Here is a 22,582-nt window from a genome sequence, read left to right as displayed (position 1 = left end):
TCTCCACTCACCGGGATGACCACCAACTCATTCGAATGTCACTCAACAACCATAGGATGACATCAAGTCACCTACAAAAAGAATGGCAAATGGCAGCTGGGGTGAAGTGCACGGCGAGGACGGTTTGAAACAGGCTCCTAGGGGCAGGGCTGAAGTCGTGCAAACCTAGAAAAAAGCCCTTCATCAACGAGGAGCAAAGAAGAGCCAGACTGAGGTTTGCAAAAGACCATAAGGATTGGACCTGTAGAGGACTGGAGTAAGGTCATCTTCTCTGATGAGTCCAATTTTCAGCTTTGCCCAACACCTGGTCATCTAATGGTTAGACGGAGCCTAGAAGGCCTACAAGCCACAGTGTCTTGCACCTACTGTGAAATTTGGTGGAGGATTGGTGATGATTTGGGGGTGCTTCAGCAAGGCTGGAATCGGGCAGATATGTCTTTGTGAAGGACGCGTGAATCAAGCCACGTACAAAGTTGTCCTGGAAGAAAACTTGCTTCCTTCTGCTCTGACAATGTTCCCCAACTCTGAGGATTGGTTTTTCCAGCAGGACAATGCTCCATGCCACACAGCCAGGTCAATCAAGGTGTGGATGGAGGACCACCAGATCAAGACCCTGTCATGGCCAGCCCAATCTCCGGACCTGAACCCCATTGAAAACCTCTGGAATGTGATCAAGAGGAAGATGGATGGTCACAAGCCATCAAACAAAGCCGAGCTGCTTGAATATTTGCACCAGGAGTGGCATAAAGTCACCCAACAGCAGTGTGAAAGACTGGTGGATAACATGCCAGGGTTATTCCACCAAATATTGATTTCTGAACTCTTCCTAAGTTAAAATATTAGTATTGTGTTGAATGTGAACTTGTTTGAAATGAATATGAACTTGTTTTCTTTGCATTATTCGAGATCTGAAAACACTGCATCTTTTTTGTTATTTTGACCAGTTGCAAATAAATGCTCTAAATGACAATATTTTTATTTGGAATTTGGGAGAAATGTTGTCAGTCGTTTATAGAATAAAACAAAAATGTTCATTTTACTCAAACACATACCTATAAATACTAACACCAGAGAAACTGATAATTTTGCAGTGGTCTCTTAATTTTTTCCAGAGCTATATATATATATACACACATACACTCACACACACACACACACACACACACACATCAGTGGAGGCTGGTGGAGGTAGAAATTGGAGGACGGGCTAATTGCATGGAATGTAATGAGGAGTGTTCATTCCATGCACCTGTTCTACATCCTCATTAGACATGCCCATGTTCCTCCTAGCCGCTGTCCCGACACACCGATGGAACAGCACATGTAGCCGTATGTTAGCGTAGCCGTATGTTAGCGTAGCCATCTGTTAGCGTGTCTTGGCTATCTCTGAGGATTAGCGGACAGAGCTCCGCCTGAATGGCTTGTTGTGTTCGGTCTGAAAATAGCCCTGAAAGTCAAACTTAAAACGAGCGTGCGGCATAATAAAACTCAAACACGTCAAAGCATAATAAAACAATCATATTACTATTTCCATTGGTTACTGACGGAACACTGCCTATGCTGTTGGTTACTTCTCGTGGCTCTGCGTTACGTAATGGTGTCTGTATCAAAGCCTGACTGAGTTTGGATTTATGAGAGAGAATATGTTGTTGCCTGAGGGTTAGAGGAGAGATAGAGAGAGAGAGATAGCATTCTATATCATCATTTCCCTTTCTGACGTTGAATTATAAATTCCTATATGTGCGCTTTGGCAATGTGAGATGTCTTACCATGCTAATAAAGCTTATTGAATTGAATTGAATTGAGAGGGGGGAGGGGGGTGGACAGAGAGAGCGGGGTTGTGTAAGGTACAGTGCATATCCTAAAAAGAGGAGTCAGATTTGGCATCCTGCCTCAGTAATTTGGACTGTCTCACTGGGGGGGGCGGGGGGCGATTAAGATCACACCACAGAGAGAGAGGGAGGGGTGGGTGGAGAGAGGGAGGGGGGGCAGAGAGAGTGAGAGAGGGAAAGCAGAAGCTCCTTGCACCCTGCCAGTATCACAGCATCCCTGCCACCTCCGATAGCCAACAGAACACTCTAACGGAACACTTAAACAGAACACTTTAACGGAACACTTTAACAGAACACTGCACACTCTAACAGAACACTTTAACGGAACACTTTAACGGAACACTTTAAACGGAACATTTTATCGGAACACTCTAGAACACAAACTGAACATTCTAACGGAACACTCTAGAACACAAAAACCGGACTATCACTCTCGAGGAACTATCCTGTAGAGACTGCAGCCATGCACATCCTGCAACCGCACTGCATCAACAGGTCAGAGCACTGTGTGTGTGTGTGTGTGTGTGTGTGTGTGTGTGTGTGTGTGTGTGTACTTGAGGTGTACAGTGTGTAGTGGATTACAGCGGTTTAGCTACAGTAGGTTGGTATGCTGCCATGCCTTCTCTGCAGTCTAAGCAGTGAGAACAACCTGGCTGCATCAGATGTCTTAACAACACAGAGGGAGACGCTAATCCACATCTCCACACGGGTGCAGCTGGGAGAGAGAGTGGGGTGTGTGTGTGTGTGTGTGTGTGTGTGTGTGTGTGTCTGTGTGTGTGTGTGTGTGTGTGTGTGTGTATGTGTGTGTTCGGTGTGTGTGGGTGGGTGTGTGTGTGTGTGTGTGTGTGTTCGGTGGGTGTGAGTGTGTGTATGTGTCTGTGTCTGTGTGTGTGTGTGTTCTGTGTCTGTGTGTGTGTGTGTGTGTGTGTGTGTGTGTGTGTGTTCGGTGTGCGTGTGTGTGTGTGTGTGAGAGAGAGAGAGAGAGAGAGAGAGCGAACGCTTAAGCCAGTGTGTGTGGGTCAGAGACTGTGTCTTCATATTCAGTAAACTGCAAAATTCTTCCTCCAGAACAAATACTGTTTTGCACAATGAACTTTGATGAACATTGGTTGTGGCAGACACAATATTATTTTGTTCTATTCTTGAAAACTGTGTGTGTGTGTGTGTGTGTGTGCACAAAATGCACCCAAACAGCTCACACACACACACATAATTGGAGATTTATTGTGAGACAAATATAACTTTTTACACATTTATTTAGTAAGAAGAGAGAGAGAGGGAAATAGTTTTCGTTTTCATTTCTTTAAGTTCATGTTTTTTAGTTAGATTCTCATACCAATTATTATAATACCCAGGTATAGATAATCAACTATCTAGCTTGCTAACTCTGTCGTTTCACTATAACTATATTAAATAAACATTTTAGGTTAAAGTACTTTGTCTTAGACCATTTTTGAAACCATCTTTGCCATCTCTGTGTGGTCCGAGCCTACCGTGAGTCAAGAGATTCAAGATTCAAGATTCAAGATTCTTTATTTGTCACATGCATACAAGTATACAGTGAAATGCAAAAGTGACAGTGCCACAGAGTAGTGCAACAATAAGTTTTAAAATAGAATAAAATAAAATAAAATAGAAGTACTAAAAAATATGAACAGTATAAACAGTATAAGCAGTATAAACAGCGGTGAAGCAATGTACACAATGGAATGGCAATATACAATGGCAATGACAGGTTAACGGTACAGATAATTACAGTGGAGGATGAGTCTGCAATGGATGATTATGTGTGTGCATATGTGTTATGATGTCATGAGTCTCCCATACTCCTAAATGTTTCAAGTCATCAGTGTGTGTGTGTGTGTGTGTGTGTGTGTGTGTGTGTGTGTGTGCCTTGCCCTGTCAAATCCACACAGAGCCTTGGAGGCTTTTTGATTGACATGAAAATGGAAGACGCACTGTTGATGATGGAGAGACTGTGTATCAAGAATGACAGACACACACACACATACACAACCACACACACACACACAAGGGGCAGAGAAAGAATGTCTCGCTATGTCTCAGACTACTTTGCTATTCTGAGAAATTAAACAATAACATTGATGTTACGTTGGTTGTCAACTCAGATTAGTTTTAGATAGATTTACAGACGGTAATCCTACAGTATGTATTGTTCGCTTTTGAGAGCTTAATAGCTCTTGTATTAGTTATTCATTGTGCTCTCTCTCTCTCGCTCTCTCTCTCTCTCTCTCTCTCTCTCTCTCCAGGTGGCCAGATGGGCCGAAGAGGAAGAGGAAGAACAGTAGTTGTTCGGTGAAGAGTATGTCTGGTAAGGATCTAACCTGACCCATGTACTGACCCCACCCCCTGTAAGGACATTGGCCCATTCCACCTACAAGGAAATGCCTATGCTCATTGAACACACACACTTGTAGCTTTTAGCTATGCTAGCATATTATCTTAAAAAGCTATCCTAACATATTAGCCATATTAGTTTTTAGCTATGCTAGCATATTATCTTAAAAAGCTATCCTAACATATTAGCCATATTAGTTTTTAGCTATGCTAGCATATTATCTTAAAAAGCTATCCTAACATATTAGCCATATTAGTTTTTAGCTATGCTAGCATATTATCTTAAAAAGCTATCCTAACATATTAGCCATATTAGTTTTTAGCTATCCTAACATATTAGCCATATTAGTTTTTAGCTATCCTAACATATTAGCCATATTAGTTTTTAGCTATCCTAACATATTAGCCATATTAGTTTTTAGCTATCCTAACATATTAGCCATATTAGTTTTTAGCTATGCTAGCATATTAGCCTGCTTATATGTACTTCCAATGTGAAGTTAGATACATTTGGGCAGGTCCACATCCAGTAGACAGAAATTCCCACATTTTTCTCCATTCTTTTTAAGTGGTTGTACTACAGTGCATATACTCTCTAGCTCCTCAGCCCCATGCCCCATGACATTCTACACAGCTCTGTTCAGGTGTTTTGGAAGGGAATTACTGACATTCACAAAGTGTTGAAAACAAGACAGCTCTTCTAGGTGGTGTGTGAATTCACTTCAGCGTATTTCTCAGTATTTCCCAATAAACCATATGGTAGTCGCAGACTACCATCAAAATTGGTTTTGAAAACAGACGGCTTTCCAATGTTGTTTTAGTTACAAGACACATTTTATAGGTTGAATGACTGCGGCCTTCCACAGAGAGAGAGAGACCATTTATTTTCGGTTGATCATTTGAACAGAGGAGACGTTACTTTGAGGTGACAGGGGGTGAATGTGTTTCAGCTGTGTAGACCCGGCCTGGCCTCTCAGCCTATGTGGTTCCTTCTCTGAATACTGAGGTGGTGACAGACACAGTACACACACACTTTATGATTTAGGAATTCACCCCCTGGTACAGTACTAGGTTGTGTGTGTGTGTGTGTGTGTGTGTGTGTGCGCGTGCAGTATATAACACAACCACACACACACATTCAGTACTTGGGTACTCGTATATATCTACCAGACAGGCTCAATTGGGACCATCTGCATAGTTTTTATATCGCTCTTGTACTAACACTGTGCCCCCCCCCCCATGCCCCCCCCCCCACCAGCACTGAGCCTGGCTGTTCCAGGTTACATCCCTAGTTACCTGGAGAAGGATGAGCCCTGTGTGGTGTGTGGAGACAAGGCCACAGGCTACCACTACCGCTGCATTACCTGTGAGGGCTGCAAGGTGAGGCAACTACTGGCCACTTAAAACTGGAATGAATGATTACATTTTATTGGACAATTGTCAGAATACACATACGATTGTTCCACAGGATGAAAACGACAATACACGTCACATTCAAAAGAATAAGGAAAATGATATGTAAAGTCAAAGGTCTGACACACTCTCTCTCTCTCTCTCTCTCTCCCTCTCTCTCTCTTTCCCTGTCCGTGTCTCTCTCTCTTTCTCTCTCTCTCTCCCTGCAGGGTTTCTTCCGGCGGACCATCCAGAAGAACCTCCACCCCGCCTACTCCTGCAAGTATGAAGGCTGCTGCATCATCGACAAGATCACCCGCAACCAGTGCCAGCTATGCCGCTTCAGGAAGTGTATCTCTGTGGGCATGGCCATGGACTGTGAGTGATACACACACACACGCACACACACACACACACACACACACACATGCACACATACATGCACACACACACACAGATACATGCACACACACACACACACATACATACGCGCGCGCACACACACATACACGCACACACATACATACTCGCACACATACACACACGCATATACACATGGAAACACACACACACACAAATACATACGCACTCACACACACACAATCATATACACACACACACACAATATATATGTTCTGGAAATGTTTTCCCAACACACCTGTCAATATCTCTGGGTGTTTAGTGGTGCTGGATGACTCTAAGCGTGTGGCCAAGCGACGTCTGATTGAGGAGAACCGGGAGAAGAGGAAGAAGGAGGAGATCGTGAAGACGTTGCAGACCCGTCCAGAGCCCGACAGCTCAGAGTGGGAGCTTATCCACATGGTGACGGAGGCCCACCGCCACACCAACGCACAGGGCGAGAGCTGGAAACAGAAACGCAAGTTCCTGGTAAGGGGCCACGCTAGGCTAATGTTGCTAACCCTGGTCCTGGTGAGAGGCTAGGCTAGGCTAGGCTAATGTTGCTAACCTTGGTAACCGGTTAACCGGCCACCAGACTTTGTTAGCTCACTGAGCTAAAGCCTAGCAAGCGTGGCGTATAAAAAGCTATAATTTGACACAAAACTAAACAAAATAATAAGCTAACAAATAGCCTATAATAATAACATGCTCAATTCTATAAATCATTACAAACTCACTAGCCACCCATAGGCTATCACACAGCTGGTGAGCTAGAGATTTATCAATAAAACATAAACTCTAGTAATCTCAAATTTCAAAATTCCCCACTAATGTACAGCCAGTCAGAAATAGGAATGCCAGTCAGGAACTCTAAAAACTGCCTTTAACGAACCTGCCATGTTGCCTTAGCAACAACCGGTTCAACCTCACACTCTCTGAGAGTTCCTGCAGACACACGTGCCTCCATGGCGATGGTTGCCTAGATGTGGAGGTCAATCAGCTGTTGCCAGGCGACGGGGCAGGCAGCAGCATAGAGGGGCTGTGTTGGGTTGGAGTTTTGGGAAAACTAGAGATAAAGTTCAGCTAGCACATGGACCTGAGCACGTGCAGAAGGGACAGCCATACAGTGAAGTACACATGGTGATGTCTCTCTCTCTCACATGCACACACACATTTGTGGGCCCATGTTTGGCAGGAGATGACACAGCAGCAGCATTGGCTCCTGTTCACACAGGCCCTCCAATCACAGGCCTCCTAATCCCTTTGCTGTCATGACACTCCCTCTGCCCTCCTTTTGATTGGGCTGTGATCCATCAGAACTCGAAGTTGGAATGGCATCACAACATCACATTACAACCAGAGAGAGTGTGAGCTACATTTTAACACTGTGTCTTGTCACTGGGTGGTGTGTCCGAAATATTGAAGGCACTTAATGCTACTCCATGCTGTGGTAATTTATATATGCCATTTAGCTGACGTTTTTATCTAAAGCGACTTACATTGCAGTGAGTGCATACATTTCAGTATATATGGTCCCAGCAGGAATCAAACCCACAACCGTTGTTAGCGCCATGCTCTACCAACTGAGCCACAGAGGACCGCCACTGTCTTTGAGTACTGTGAAAAGCGCTCTACAAAATAAATTCATTATTATTACTATTATAAGAAGATAATGGTGGTCCCAGCAGGAATCAAAACCACAACATAAGCGTTGTTAGTGCCATGCTCTACCAACTGAGGCTCTCTGTGGCTCATGTCTTACCGCCCAAACAAGTTTCGTGTGCGTTTGGACTTTTGCCCGTTTTGCACCGGCTGAAAATAGATCCCTGTGTGTCCCAAGTCCACACTAGCAAACTAGATAGAATGAAGCAACATTTTGGCCAAGTATTCTCTGTGGAGTGGTATGCTATAGTATTGTTGATATTGGAGCACAGATTCAGGTAGACTCTGGGATATGACGTCGTAGCAAAACACTGCCAGAGACTTTCAAAAACGAAGATGTAACAGACTAGAGAACGGAGAGTGTTGCGACAGAGCCCCGATTAAACGTTTTGAGTGTTTGGAGTTTGGAGTGTTTTTGTGGTCCTCTGTGGCTCAGTTGGTAGAGCATGGCGCTAACAACACTTAGGTTGTGGGTTTGATTCCTGCTGGGACCATATATACTGAAAAATGTATGCACTCACTGCAATGTAAGTCGCTTTGGATAAAAGCGTCAACTAAATGGCATATATATTTTTAGCGTCTCTGGTAGAATTCAAACATCTTTGGTTCTCATCCAGGGAGCTGTTTACTTTGGGCTGTTTATTGAGAAATGGAACCAAACCAAAAAAGAAGAAACCGAGGGACAAAGAAAGGAAGAAAGTGAAAGTGAAGGGCGATGAAACGAGTGGACGCTCTTGTTCGCTCTTGTTTACTACAATATCGAGAATAACAGCTGCTTTGTTTTCCCGGGCGTGACATATCCCAGAGTCTCCCTTTAAATCTAGTCCTGGACTAAATCACACTTCCAATGGAAAATATTCTTCTAGATGCTGTTTAGTCATTATCAAATCAAATCTAATCAAATCAAATCAAATCAAATCAAATTTGTCACGTAAATAGTGAAATGTTTTGGGATCTTGCTCCTTGATCAACAACAATCAACAACAATCAACAATCAACAATCCAGTATAATATAGTAATAATAAAACAGTGACAGTATTAGTGCATAAAGGTGTAGTCTAAGTAGCAGCTGAATGAATAATAACAATAGTAATAGAATGTCATAGAAGTAAATGTAGCAGTAATAATTTACAGTAATAGCCCATTAGCACTAGGTTGAATCTGTGTCCCGGAAACCAGGCCTGTACAGTAGGCACTAAGGCTCTGATCACAATCAAACGAACAGAAATACATGTTGGATGTTGCATAATCATAACATTATCAATATTTCACGCCTCAAGGGCCATAAATTGTTAACTCATGTCATGTGGTTCAGAGAAATGGCTCTGGACATTTTGAGAGTCAGCCTAGGCAATGTTTCTCCTCTCACTCATAGACAACTGCTCAGCGGTTTTCCATACAGAATTCTTTTTTTTCCCTTTTTAATTTATCGAAGCTTTATTTATTCACAGAAACCTGACTGAGACCAGAGTCTCCCTAACAGCAGGGCCCTGATTTATAGACATAGATCAAAGTACAAATAAATAAAATAAAACAAATATGCAATACAATAACCAGTTACAAACAGTACAATACAACAGTTGACATGAATATGCTACTAACCACACGTACAACCCTCCCTGAGCAGATCCTTCACTAAAAAATCTGAAGTGACCTACAGGTACCAGAGTGTCCAGTTCTAACGCATCCTGTAGGTCATTCCTGGTTTAGGAGCACAGTGACTACGATTGGTCAGTCTGCAGAGACATCCCTCATTTGTCCGTCAGGGGAGGCTGGTGGAGGTAGAAATCGGAGAACGGGCTCATTGTAATGTATGGAACAGAATGAGGAATAGTATCAAGCACGTGTGCATTCCATGCAATACAATGAGCCCGTCCTCCAATTTCTACCTCCACCAGCCATCACTGTTTTCCCTACAGGACAGGTCAGTTTGCAGAGCTAATTTCCAACGGACCCTTATAGACTGCCTAACACCGATCCACAGACTGTACTTTGATTTGTGAAGCAATCAATCTATTAATCAACCAATCAATGAATAATTCAATCCCCCCCCCCCCAGCCGGAGGACATCGGCTCGTCCCCAGTGGCCCACACCCCAGACGGAGACAAGGTGGACCTGGAGGCCTTCAGCGAGTTCACCAAGATCATTACACCCGCCATCACACGCGTAGTGGACTTTGCCAAAAAACTGCCCATGTTCTCAGAGGTGTGTGTGTCTCTGTCTCTTTCTCTGTGTGTGTCTGTCTGTGTTTGTGTGTGTGTGTGTGTGTGTGTGTGTGTGTGTGTGTGTGTGTGTGTGTGTGTGTGTGTGTGTGTCTCTGTCTCTGTCTCTGTCTCTGTCTCTTTCTCTGTGTGTGTGTGTGTGTGTGTGTGTGTGTGTGTTGTGCTGGAAATCTTTCAGTGAACAACAATAAACAATGTTTGGTCTCAGTTGAGAGCAGTGTGGATTCAGATACTGATGCTGTGGCTGAGGAGAGGACCATCCTTAACTCCAATGCTCATACGTCATAGGTCTAGGGGTAAACATATTTTGCACCGGTTTGCTGATAAAGATGCTATGTGCTGATAAAGATGCTGTAAAGGCTTCCAAGGTCACATACTGTCTATTGTATGAGAGAAGGAGCAGTCGGTTTTGGTTCTTCCTCAGTCACATAATGGAAAATAACAAAGTACATTGGGTCACAACACATTTCATATAAGACTTAAGCAAAATAGTACAAATACATTTTTTGCCATTACAATCCCCCCTTAGATCCTTTAAGAATCTCAAAGTATATTACAGAATTTATTCATTTGCATCCATAATTACCTTTTTGGAAAACAGTTTTCGGCAATCACTTCATAGTCGAACAAACAGAAAAACTTATCTCAGCATTGGCTGTTTTTGTGAGTTGAAGAAACTCCATGTTGTAGCAAGCATTTTATACTGGGGTTGGCAAAAGGGATCACATTTTATACTGTTCATTTATACTGTATCAGTGTCATCATAGTTATCATCATTGTCATGGTAGGGAGGAATCCACTCAGGAGTGAAATACAGATCTGGATAAAGCTCAGGTGATGCATTTGTTATAAATCTGGATAAAGCTCAGGTGATGCATTTGTTCATATTGCTGGGGTATCTGGACGTATTGATGCTGCAAGGAGTTCCCTACGGTTGGTGGATTGGCACTCCACTTGTTGGGACCAGTGCACCACCGATTGTCTCCCTGTCCTGTTGGTTTGAGAGTGTCGTTATTCTGGTCTGGCGTCCTCTGGTGTCGTCTTGATTCGTCTGCAGTGGTTGCAATGGATCCACGTAGCTCTCTCTGTAACTTTTACTGCGGTGTGGGTGGTCAGAAGCACTTGGAATGGTCCTTGCCAACGATGTGTAGCCCAATTCTTTCGTCTGAAGTCTTTCACCATCACGTGATCACCTGGCTTGAGGTCATGGCGTGGACCCTCAGCTGATCTGGGTAGGCCGTATCCTACCTGCTTGTGAATGTCTCTAAGGGTAGAAGAGAGGTTAGCACAGTATCTTAACATTTCATCTTCACATTGGTCTGTGGATGGGAGCTGTCTCTGGCGTGGTCCAATGCCTGTTTCTACTGGTCTCCCAAATAGAATTTCAAATGGGCTTAGCCCATATTTTGGTCTGACTCGTGCTCTCATTTGGAGGAGCACAATTGGGAGTGCCTTCATCCAGGTTAATCCTGTCTCAGCACAACCTTTTGCCAATTTGTTTTTCAAGATTTCGTTCTGTCTTTCAACTGCTCCGCCGCTGGCAGGGTGATACGCACAGTGTTGTCTCATATCAATACCAAAGTATGTTCCCACTTCCCTTAATGTTGCATTCACGAAATGTGAGCCATTATCACTAGAAATTTTTGTTGGAATACTCCATCTTGGTATGACCTCTCTTACCAGAGCCTTGGCAACTGCTGCTGCATCAGCTTTACGGAAGGCCTCTGTCCATTTTGAGAACATGTCACACATTACCAAACAATACTTTTTACCTTCGCTTGGGGTGAGTTCAATGAAGTCCATTTGGAGATGGTCAAATGGTCTGTCTGGAGGTGGGTGTGCTGCTTGCGGGGTGGAAACCCCTCTGCCAGGATTGTGAGCTGCACAAATTATACATGCTTCACAGAATTTTTGTGAGAATATTGTGAACCCTTTTGTGTACCAGTGTTGGTTAATGGATGCTAACATCCCCCCTTTTGACATGTGGTCTTGACCATGTGTCAATTTAGCAAAATGGGGAAACATATACTTCGGCAGACATGGTTTGTTGTCAGGACCATACCAGACACCCTCTGTTACCACACAGCCATTCTTCCTCCAGGTGGACTTTTTGTCTGGTAGAGCCTTCCTCTGGATTTCCTGTAAGTCAAGGAAGGGTGTGGCAGGTGTGCTGTCACTTAGGAGAGAGAAAGAAGAGTCATCATATGGTTTTTGGGCTGCAGCCTTTGCTTGTTTGTCAGCATGAGCTTTACCCAATGAAACCTCATCAGTGTTCCGTGTGTGAGCTTCACATTTGACCACAGCAATTGATAAGGGAAGCAGAACAGCATCGAGGAGAGCAGACACAAGTTTGTGATGAGCTATGGGTTTCCCTGTGGAGGTTAAGAACTGTCTATGTTTCCACAGGGCGCAAAAATCGTGTACTACGCCAAATGCGTATCTACTGTCAGTATAGATGTTGACAGTTTTGTTTTCGGCCAATTTACATTCTTCTGTGAGTGCAATTAGTTCTGCAGCTTGTGCTGAGAGGTTTGATGGTAAGGAGTCAGATTTGAATGTGTCATGTGATGTTACCACAGCATACCCAACTCTATTAATGCTTGTGTCTGGGTCACGTGATGCAGATCCGTCCACAAACAGGTCTAGATCGGCGTTAGGGATGGGCGTTTCCCTAAGGTCCGTCCTTGGGGAACAGATCTGTGAAATGGAAGCAACACAGTTATGTGGTTCGCCGTCGTCTTCTGTTGGGAGAAGAGTAGCAGGGTTAAGAACAGTACACCTTTTCACTGAAATGTTAGGCATGTCTAGTAAGGTCGTTGTGTATCTCAGCCAACGTGCTGCCGAGAGATGGGTTGTTTTCTGTTCAAGCAAGATCATAGACACACAGCATGTGGGACAAAAAGGGTTAGATCAGAATATCCTACAATGTCCCTTGAAGCCATCACAGCTTTTTCTGCAGCTGCCACTGCCATTAAGCATGCAGGGGGTCCAGCTGCCACAGGGTCGAGTTTGGCTGAGAAATAAGCCACTGGCCTAAGTCTCCCACCATGTTCCTGTAGGAGCACAGATGTCATACAACCTCTCCTTTCGTCAACAGTCTGTGTGAATGGTCTGTCAGAATTAGGTAGTCCCAGTGTGGGAGTCGTCTGTAAGGTCAGTTTCAAGTCGTTAAATGATTGCTCAGCTTCAGAAGTCCAAACAATTCTGCTGCTAGCTGTTAGGCCTTTACCGTGGATCATAGCATTGAGTGGTGCCTCCTTAATAGAATAGTGGGGAATGAATGCTCTGCAATAGGAGCACATACCTAAGAACGACATAACCTGTTTCTTAGTTTGTGGTTGTCTTGGATTGCTTGAACTCTTTTAGGGGAGAGGGCCCTCTGCTGTGATCACATGCCCTAGGAAAACAACCTTTTCTTTGACAAACTGTAATTTTGATATGCTAGCCTTATGACCTTCCGCTGCTAAGTGTTTTAATAGTTTAACAGTGTCAGCCTCGCATTGTTCCTGTGTTGGGCTACAAATCATTAGGTCATCAACATATTGCAGGAGTGCACTTCCTGGCGATAGAGTGAGTGTTGACAAGCTGTCTTTCAAACATTCATTGTAGATTGTTGGAGACTCACAATAACCTTGGCACAAACGTGTGAATGTGTACGTTTGTTCATTAAATGTAAACGCAAATCAAAATTGGCTGTCCGGATGGACGGGTATGCTGAAAAACGCATTTGCCAAATCCACCACGGAGAACCATGTGCTCTTAGGAGGTACCTGTGAGAGGATGGTATAAGGGTTTGGCACATTTGGTGCCCTTTGCTGGACAGCTTCATTTACTGCTTGTAGGTCTTGCACAAATCTCCATTCATCAGGTTGACCCTTGTCTCTAATTTTCTTTACAGGAAAGATTGGAGTTTTGACTGGTGAGGCTTTGCAGGGAACAATTACCCCAGCTGTCAACAAAGAGTTGAAGACAGGTGTAATACCATCAATTGCGTCTTTCCTAAGCGGATATTGTTTCTGACATGGTTTGTAGTTTGATTTGGAAATAATCACTGCTGGTTCTGCATTGTTTATTAGGCCCACATCATGTTTGCCCTGTGCCCATAGGGAATTTGGAACTTTCTTGAGGGCCGGCAGGTCTGATGGGTTTAGATCTGGTTTGGTTGTGACGTCACTTTTTACCTGTTGAAACATATCTGAGCTCTCTGGTACCAGTTCTACAGTTCTATTTGCATGCACTATATAACAAACACTTTGTTTGAAAACCTTCAAGTCATTTGATTTTTGCATTTGCTGTATTTTCCCACTTACATGAGTCCTGAACACATCGTTTTACCCATGGACCCAGATCCTCCCAGTCATCCTTTTTGTGTTTGGCAAGTGACACCTGTGGGTGAGAGCCAGGTACATGGAACGGTGCAGGATACTTTGGATAGTGTGCATGAGAGAGAGATGGTGATGTTGAATTCACATTACCCTGTTTCCTTTCTATGGTTATTCCAATACATACAACTTAACGTTAGCTTTTCATGCTCATAACCTGTCCCATACCATTGTTTCTCATATGCTGTGTCTAGTTCTCTGCTTACATATGCTGTGCAGTGTAAGTCTTCTGGTTGCATGTACTGTGTGTCCTCTTGTTCTTGTTAAATGTTTTTGCTTGCTGCACTAGCGTGTCATTTCCTGTCCTACCCAGCTTCCATTCATACACATACAGCAGTGAGTCGTGGCTGTGTTGTACAAAAGTGTGGCAGTCTGGTGTGTAGTTGCTTGTTCTGGTCACAACTACCCCTTCAGGTGTAGAAACGAGGGTGATCCCTAATCTACACATCAGCTCTCTTCCCATAAGATTAATGGGACAACAGTGTGATAGTAGAAATTAGTGTTTAAACTGACCCTGAACTGTGTCCTGACATGTCAGTGGAGTTGTGTAATGTTCCTTTACAGACTCGCCTGATGCACCAACAGAGTGTACATATCTGCCACTGAGTTTGGGTGGAGTGGGGAATGCACTTAATTTGATCACTGAGTTTGTTGCTCCTGAATCGACTAAAAATGTGATGTATGTATCATTTACCATTAATGTAAGTGTTGGCATTTTTAAGTAGGCCTTTGAGTCATACTTGATATATGTGCCGTGGTTTAATGACTGTTGTCTGAAGTCTGGGCGGCCTGGACGTCCTCTGAACTGGCCCCTGCCTGCCCCTCTGCCTCTCCCTCTGCCTCTTCCTCCCCTGCTCTGTCCTCCTCTGCCGTCACCGGTTAGGTGTTGTAGAGTAAGAGATGGAGTCATGCAGGTACGGCTGGAGCCTTGGGTCGTTGCTTTGACCTCACCACTGGTCCCTTCACGGGCGGCAGATTCTGGTTGACCTGTGGTTGGACGTTCTGCAGGGTTGGTTGTTGCTGTCGTCTTCTGGGTGGGGCGCAGCCGAGGTCGGTGTCCTGCAACTGAACACACTGAGGCACACATGAGGTTTTCCCTGCCTGACTTTTCCTATCCCTTATCATAGCCTCTTTCTGCCACATTCCATATGCTTTCCAGTCACCTATATTCTTTCCCTTGCTCTTCCTTTCCCTTTCCTCCATTTTTAGTTTTAGTTGATCTAGTTGTTTTAGGCTAAAACTACCATCTGCTGGAAAACCAAGACGTTGTACCCAGACATGATATTGAGTAATTGATTTGTCACCATAGTTCTTTCTCATGAAATTGACATTAGGGCCAGTATAGGCCTGATTGTTTATTAGGTTTTGAGCCCATTTTGTTTTATTTCAATTTCCCTTTTGACTTGAGGTGTTCATAAGAGTGTTGGACAATTAAACACAATGTATAACAATTATTATTACCCAAAGTATTATAAAGGACAGTATTACATTTTAGTTTTTTACGGGTTTTTTTCTATAAATGATCTTTTAGTAGTTTAGATTGGTATTGGCGATCTAACAATAGGAACTTGATTTATACCTTGCGCGCTCTTCAGCCCTGTCTGCACTTGCTTTATCTCTGGAGTCTCGTCCGATCTCCTAGCTCATATACTTTCTGGTATATTTTATGCAAGCACTTAAACAGTCTGTAAGTTGAACTCGTCAGTACAACTCCAGGTTTTACTAAACCTTGGTTAAATACTCAGGAGCCTCGTCCGGTCTCCTATTATACTTTGGAGCCTCGTCCAGTCTCCAAAAAACCCTGTTCCTATGTTATCTCTCACAAAGCCTTCGCTCTTTTACTCTTAAAACCAATAATACATTTTTATCAGTAAAACTTCATGATAGACACATCAAAACATTTTAGTCTTGTGATGTCGTGTGTTTTGGTCAATTTAAATTGTTGCCAAAGAATAAACTGAAAGTTCCTCACCAGGTTCAAGGGATCGCAGTGCTGAGTGAAGTCTGTCCCAGGGCCCTTGGTCTTTGTCACTCGGTTCTAATGAGGTTTAAGGCTGAAGACTGTTTGTTCAGGACAGTTGGTCATCGCCGGCGCCTGGTCAGAGTCCCCTCAGTCGAGCGATCCCGGGCGAGCCCCCAAGATTGTGCTGGAAATCTTTCAGTGAACAACAATAAACGATGTTTGGTCTCAGTTGAGAGTTTTAAATCAAGGTCTGTACGGCGATGCCGTGCGCCTCCCAAAATTTGTAACAACGCTCCACATTCTTCCAAACTATTGGATGCATAGGAGACACACTCCGCTCTGCTCCACTCCCCAGAGCGCAAGAAGTGTGAAAGCCCAGGCGTCAGGGGAGGCCTCATGGCCGTACAGGCTGAGCGGACACTGTAGACACCGGATTAACCATAATTTACTTGTCGCTACTCACAGCTGCTCTGGTTATTGTGTGTGTGTGTGTGTGTGTGTGTGTGTGTGTGTGTGTGTGTGTGTGTGTGTGTGTGTGTGTGTGTGTGTGTGTGTGTGTGTGTCTACTCCCAGTTTCTCTGTTTATTATGGTACATGTCATCCATAATTACACACACTCTTCCTCCACTGCTTACTCTACAATGACTCATCACACACACGCTGCTGTGTCTGTGTCTGTGTGCGTGTGTGTGTGCGTATGTGTGCGTGCGTGTGTGTGTGTGCGCGCATGCGTGTGTGTGATGAGTCATTGTAGAGTTGGCTGAATTAATGGTAACGTGTAATTACAGATGACATGAATTTTGTAAATCAACAAAACAATGATATAACCTGTAGTAGGGGGTTCATCACAGAAACTAAATATGAACACTTTCACTTTCATATATATATATATATATATATATATATATATATATATATATATATGTGTGTGTGTGTTTATATATATTTAATACAGTATATGTGTTTATATATGTTTTATACAGTATATGTGCTTCTATATGTTTTCTATATGTATTCTATATGTTTTCTATATGTGTTCCAGCTGCCTTGTGAGGACCAGATCATCCTGCTGAAGGGTTGCTGTATGGAGATCATGTCCCTGCGCGCCGCCGTGCGTTATGACCCCGAGAGCGAGACGCTGACCCTGAGCGGCGAGATGGCAGTGAAGCGTGAGCAGCTGAAGAACGGCGGCCTCGGCGTTGTGTCGGACGCCATCTTTGATTTGGGCAAGAGCCTGGCGCAGTTCAACCTGGATGACTCGGAGGTGGCGCTGCTGCAGGCCGTGCTGCTCATGAGCTCAGGTGAGGTTATAACCTCTTATGATGATACTGCTGTATGACCAGAGGTAATAGCTGTGTGTGTCAGAGGATCATTACCACTCTGAGAGATATGAGAGATTTATAACCACTTTATTCACCTCAAAGTAATGGAGTGTAACTGTTAACCAATCAGCTCACAGTAATGGTGTCTAACTGCTAACCAATCACCGTACAGTAACTGTTAACCAGTCATCTCACAGTAATGGTGTGTAACCAATCACCTCACAGTAATGGAGTCTACAGTAATTGTTAACCAATCACCTTACAGTAATGGAGTGTAACTGTAAACCAAGCAATCACCTTACAGTAATGATCTTATGAAGGAGATTACTCTGCTATCTCTCCGGTAATCTCCCTTATCTCAACCGACCAGTTCACCTCAGACACAAACACCCAAAATACCATCACCTAGACAACCCTTTGGGGGTTGGCTTATCTGTAGAACTGAACAGTTAGCTAAATGTACCACATGTGAGACGAGGATGTGACTTGGTGAAAAGAAAAGATTGAATGCAGAGCAATATCCTGAAGAAATGGTTTACAAAAGTTTAGGTTCAAGGTCATGAATCAGTGGAGGCTGGTGGAGGTAGAAATCGGAGGACGGGTTCATTGTAATGAGGAAAGGTAACAATTGATTTCTCAAGTTGATTTCTACCTCCACCAGCCTCCCCTGTTATGAATCGATGTCTGTAAACTCTACCTTCCCCATATCTATATCACTGCTGTGCCGTTGTCACCCATCCTAAGACATTGTACCCCTTAACCCCCAGACCGCTCGGGCCTGACGAGCGTGGAGAAGATCGAGAAGTGCCAGGAGACCTATCTGCTGGCGTTCGAACACTACATCAACCACCGCAAGCACAACATTCCCCACTTCTGGCCCAAGCTCCTGATGAAGGTGACGGACCTGCGCATGATCGGAGCCTGCCACGCCAGCCGCTTCCTCCACATGAAGGTGGAGTGTCCCAACGAACTCTTCCCTCCGCTCTTCCTGGAGGTGTTTGAGGATCAGGAAGTGTGACTTGACCTCTGACCCGGAAGTGGTGTGGGATGAGAGAGAGAGAGAGAGGGGGGGGGGGGGGGGCGAGGAGGAGGAGAAGAAAAGGAAAGAATAAAGGAGGGCAGGATTCAGCCTGGTTCTATGTTTGTTTGAAACACCACCACCTCTACCACCACCAGCACCTCCAGCAGCAGAAGCGGAATCGACCGACAGACACCCCGAGAGAAAAGTCACCAGGAAAAAAAAACACAAAAGGCTTTTTTTTTTTTTTTTTTACATTGTCATTTTGATCTGTTTCTGTGCCCTCCTCTCCCCCCAGCCACGAGGCCCCCTGTGAGGAGGGTCCCAGGGGTGCGAGAGCTCCCCCACTGTCTGACAATGGTGCTAGCAGCATTGTAGCGCTGTGTTGTGTACCTGTTCTAAAACACCTGGGGGGCTTACAGCCAAACGAGGGCTGGTTGCAGTCATGGTGGAGGCAGATGGTGATATACACACACACACACACACACACACACACACACACACACAGAAAGACAATCACAATCATAGACAAACACGTACACAGACTGATTTGGCTGGTGTGAACCACCCCTTCACCCAAGGAGGGTGGATAGCTGTATCCTATCCCCACAAACAACCTTCCATCTGGGGCTTGACCCTCTCTCTCTGACCCCTACACAGCTGCCTCCTTCACTGGGACCGTTCCAAGTGTGTCACACCTGCCCCCCCCCCCCCTCGAACCACACCACACACACACCTCTCTTGGACTCCTCCACCCAGTTGTGCAGCCCAAACCTGTGAACCTACCTCCCTACGTACAGACCTCCCTCCCATATACCTCTTACTGTATATACATATAAATATACATATATGCACACACACACACACACACACACACACACACACACACACACACACACATACACACCTACACCTCCCTCCCATATACCTCTCTGTATGATGTGTGTCTAGCTACATGCATATTGGCATGTATATGTCAATACATGTGAATACAGTCAAACACATGCCTTGCACATATACAGACTGTATGTCCTTGTGTGTATGTCTACCTACAAAACATACACACCTCTTTACCCCTCGATGTAGCCTAGCGTATACTACCTGCAGACACTCATACCTCTGTATTTACCTACTGGTTTACTTCCATAGACTTCTCCACCTGCATCCACAGTACTTACGGTAAACCCTCTAACCTGTATACATAAATACACCTGTCTACCTGAACACATACAGTATACCTCTCCTCCTACATACCTCTCTCTTAATGAAGACACACACACACACACACACACACACACACACACACACAAAATGTGTTTGCTGTTCCTTTACCTCATATATAACAGTTGGTGTTCACCTAGTCTGTCGTGTCTCCACCCATCCTAAACCTCCACTACATCTCCTGTTTGGGCTGCACTGCACTTCCTGGTTGTGTGTCTCCTCTATGGTGCCCTGCCCTGCCCATCACACAGAACTCCCGCCCCTTCTGACATGTGACTGTTCGAGGGTGGGCAGGGGGGTGTCCCTTACCTCGTTGTGGGCCTCACCATAGGCTGTGTGCTTCAAGTCCCTTCTCAATACCGACAGATTCTACCTCACCTCTCATCTCAGTGCAGCTGCCCCTATGAGTGCAAAATACACACACACACACACACACACACAGTGTACGTACAGTATATTAACATACTGACATATGCGTGAGTACACACACACCTCTTACACACTTTCATAACACCCTCACACACACACACACACACACACACCTGAACAAACCAGTTGCCAATGCGGACCTCAGTGGTCCCCTGCTCCACCAGACAGTGTAGGTCTGGTATTCCCCTCCGATACGAGAGAGGCCACGGATCAACATAAGCAGTTGTTTTACTTCTCTCCTTTTATTATTATTTTAATTTTTTTGGAAGTTCAGTAAGTATTTGTATCACTCGGGACCAAGAGCTCTCCTGGATTCCCCCTTCTTATTCAACACAGCAGAATCACAAGGTGGATTGAATCCTCCAGTTTTGGCTGGGAGTTGTGAAAACACAAAGGAGACTTTCTTTCAGAGGAAAAAAGACAAGACAAGAGAGCACTTATAATAGGAAGCCATGTTGGCTCCGAGGGCCAGGCCAAAGCGATGTTGTTGTTGTTGTTGTTGTTGTTGTTGCTGTTGTTGTTGTTGTTGTTGTTGTTGTTGTTGTGATGATGATGATGATGATGAAGAGGAGGAGGAAGACTCTAACTCAGTCCAACAGTATTGACCCTGTGGATGGTTATTGACTGTGGCAGGTAGAGACTACACTCACAGCCGGCTAAGCCATGACAGACCACCTGCCACAGCTCACAGACTCAACACAGCACCATTCACACAAACAACCCTCCTCTGGGGGGGGAAATGGATGCTCCAGAGGGCCACCAAGCCTTCCAGACAACTCACTGACTGTCCTCCCCGCACATCCAATCTTACACCCAGCTCTGAGCTTCTACATTTGTACTCAGTCAACCCCCCCCCCCCCCCCCCACCACCACCACCACCCTCCCTAAATTGATCAGCAGGTTTTTATTTTGCACTAAAGTGACCCCCCCACCACCCCCTCTTCTGCCCCACCTCTTCTGCACCACCTCTTCTGCCCCCCCCCCCCCCATGCTCCAGAACAACCCCCCTAAGCGTGAAGGAGCCTCTAGACACAGATCTAGGAACAGCTGACCCTCCCCACCTCCTGACCTCAACCATTACAGGGGAACACCTGAAACTGACCGGAGATCAGTGTCCAGGGGCAACTTCACCCAGCTCCTACAACCAACCTCCTCTATCTCTGTCTCGCTTGCGCCTAACAGTTCTAACTCCTGCCTCTGTCGCTGCACCCCCACCCCGATAATCAACTCTCACCAACACTGTGAACAAGCCTTGCTAAATGCTGTGGCTTCAGCTCAGTGAGCAAACACCTGTAGTCTTGTGGCGCACAGGAGACTCAAGCCCAGGCAGTCACTCTTAGAACTAGGCGGTGGCTTTAGACAAAAGCAGGGAGGTCTTCAGGTGTTACTCTCACGAGAGATATCTCACAGCAGGGAGGTCTTTATTAAACAGGTGTTACTCTCACGAGAGACACAGTATCTCACAGCATGGAGGTCTTCAGTACATTACACAGGTATTATTCTCACGGGAGATATCTTACAGCAGGGAGGTCTTCTTTAAACTCACGAGAGATATCTCACGCAGCCAGTCAGGTCCCTAGACCACCGATGCTCTTCTCAGACAGAACCAAACGCACCAGCACCACAGAGCACACTGCCTTCAGACTCGATCAATCGCACCAGCATAGCACAGAGCCTGTCTCTTCTACCAAGCCATATTATCATAACCTTAACCACTAGTAGAGGGAAACGCTAAACTGGCCCCAGGTCAGCTTCTAGAAGCTACACCATCAGTATGGTGCCTTCAGGTGCTCCTCGGAAACTCAGAGCATCCCACCAAGATTGAGCGCAGGGTCTCTGAGAAATGTCCAAGTTTTCTTTTTTCCAGGAGCACATGAATGAAGCAATAGTTATAGTCAACAGAGATGTTATAACTCAACAGAGAGATGTTATAACTCAACAGAGATGTTATTACTCAACAGTGAGATGTTATTACTCAATAGAGATGTTATTACTCAACAGAGATGTTATAACTCAACAGAGATGTTATTACTCAACAGAGAGATGTTATAACACAACAGAGATATTATTCAACAGTGAGATGTTATTACTCAACAGAGATGTTATTACTCAACAGAGATGTTATAACTCAACAGAGATGTTGTAACTCAACGGAGATATGCCATAACTCAACAGAGATATTATTCAACAGTGAGATGTTATAACTAAACAGTGAGATGTTATAACTCAACAGAGATGTTATAACTCAACAGAGAGATGTTATAACTCAACAGAGATATTATTCAACAGTGAGATGTTATTACTCAACAGAGTTGTTATAACTCAACAGAGATGTTATAACTCAACAGAGAGATGTTATAACTCAACAGAGATATTATTCA

The 22,582-nt window shown here is 44.6% G+C and overlaps 1 protein-coding gene across 3 annotated transcripts in view; it reads left to right on the top strand.

Moving 5' to 3' along the window:
- LOC310810211 (thyroid hormone receptor alpha-like) overlaps window positions 1-18,551 on the top strand; it is a gene marked incomplete at both ends in the record, with an annotated part of 25,669 nt that extends 7,118 nt beyond the window's left edge. Inside the window, 7 exons of one of the 3 annotated variants that reach the window (XM_083677894.1) lie at window positions 4,103-4,164; window positions 5,470-5,570; window positions 5,813-5,960; window positions 6,265-6,470; window positions 9,703-9,849; window positions 17,254-17,512; window positions 18,301-18,551. In XM_083677894.1, coding sequence (XP_083534020.1) covers window positions 4,103-4,164; window positions 5,470-5,570; window positions 5,813-5,960; window positions 6,265-6,470; window positions 9,703-9,849; window positions 17,254-17,512; window positions 18,301-18,551 — 1,174 coding nt within the window. Of the gene's footprint in view, window positions 1-4,102; window positions 4,171-5,448; window positions 5,571-5,812; window positions 5,961-6,264; window positions 6,471-9,702; window positions 9,850-17,253; window positions 17,513-18,300 lie in introns of all 3 variants that reach the window. The other 2 variants (XM_083677892.1, XM_083677893.1) reach the window with 2 other exon arrangements.
- Window positions 18,552-22,582: the final 4,031 nt, after the last annotated feature.

The sequence above is a fragment of the Argentina silus genome (assembly GCF_951799395.1).
Source record: "Argentina silus genome assembly, chromosome: 9".
Taxonomy (NCBI): Eukaryota; Metazoa; Chordata; class Actinopteri; order Argentiniformes; family Argentinidae; genus Argentina; species Argentina silus.
This window is presented reverse-complemented; position numbering and strand designations above follow the sequence as displayed.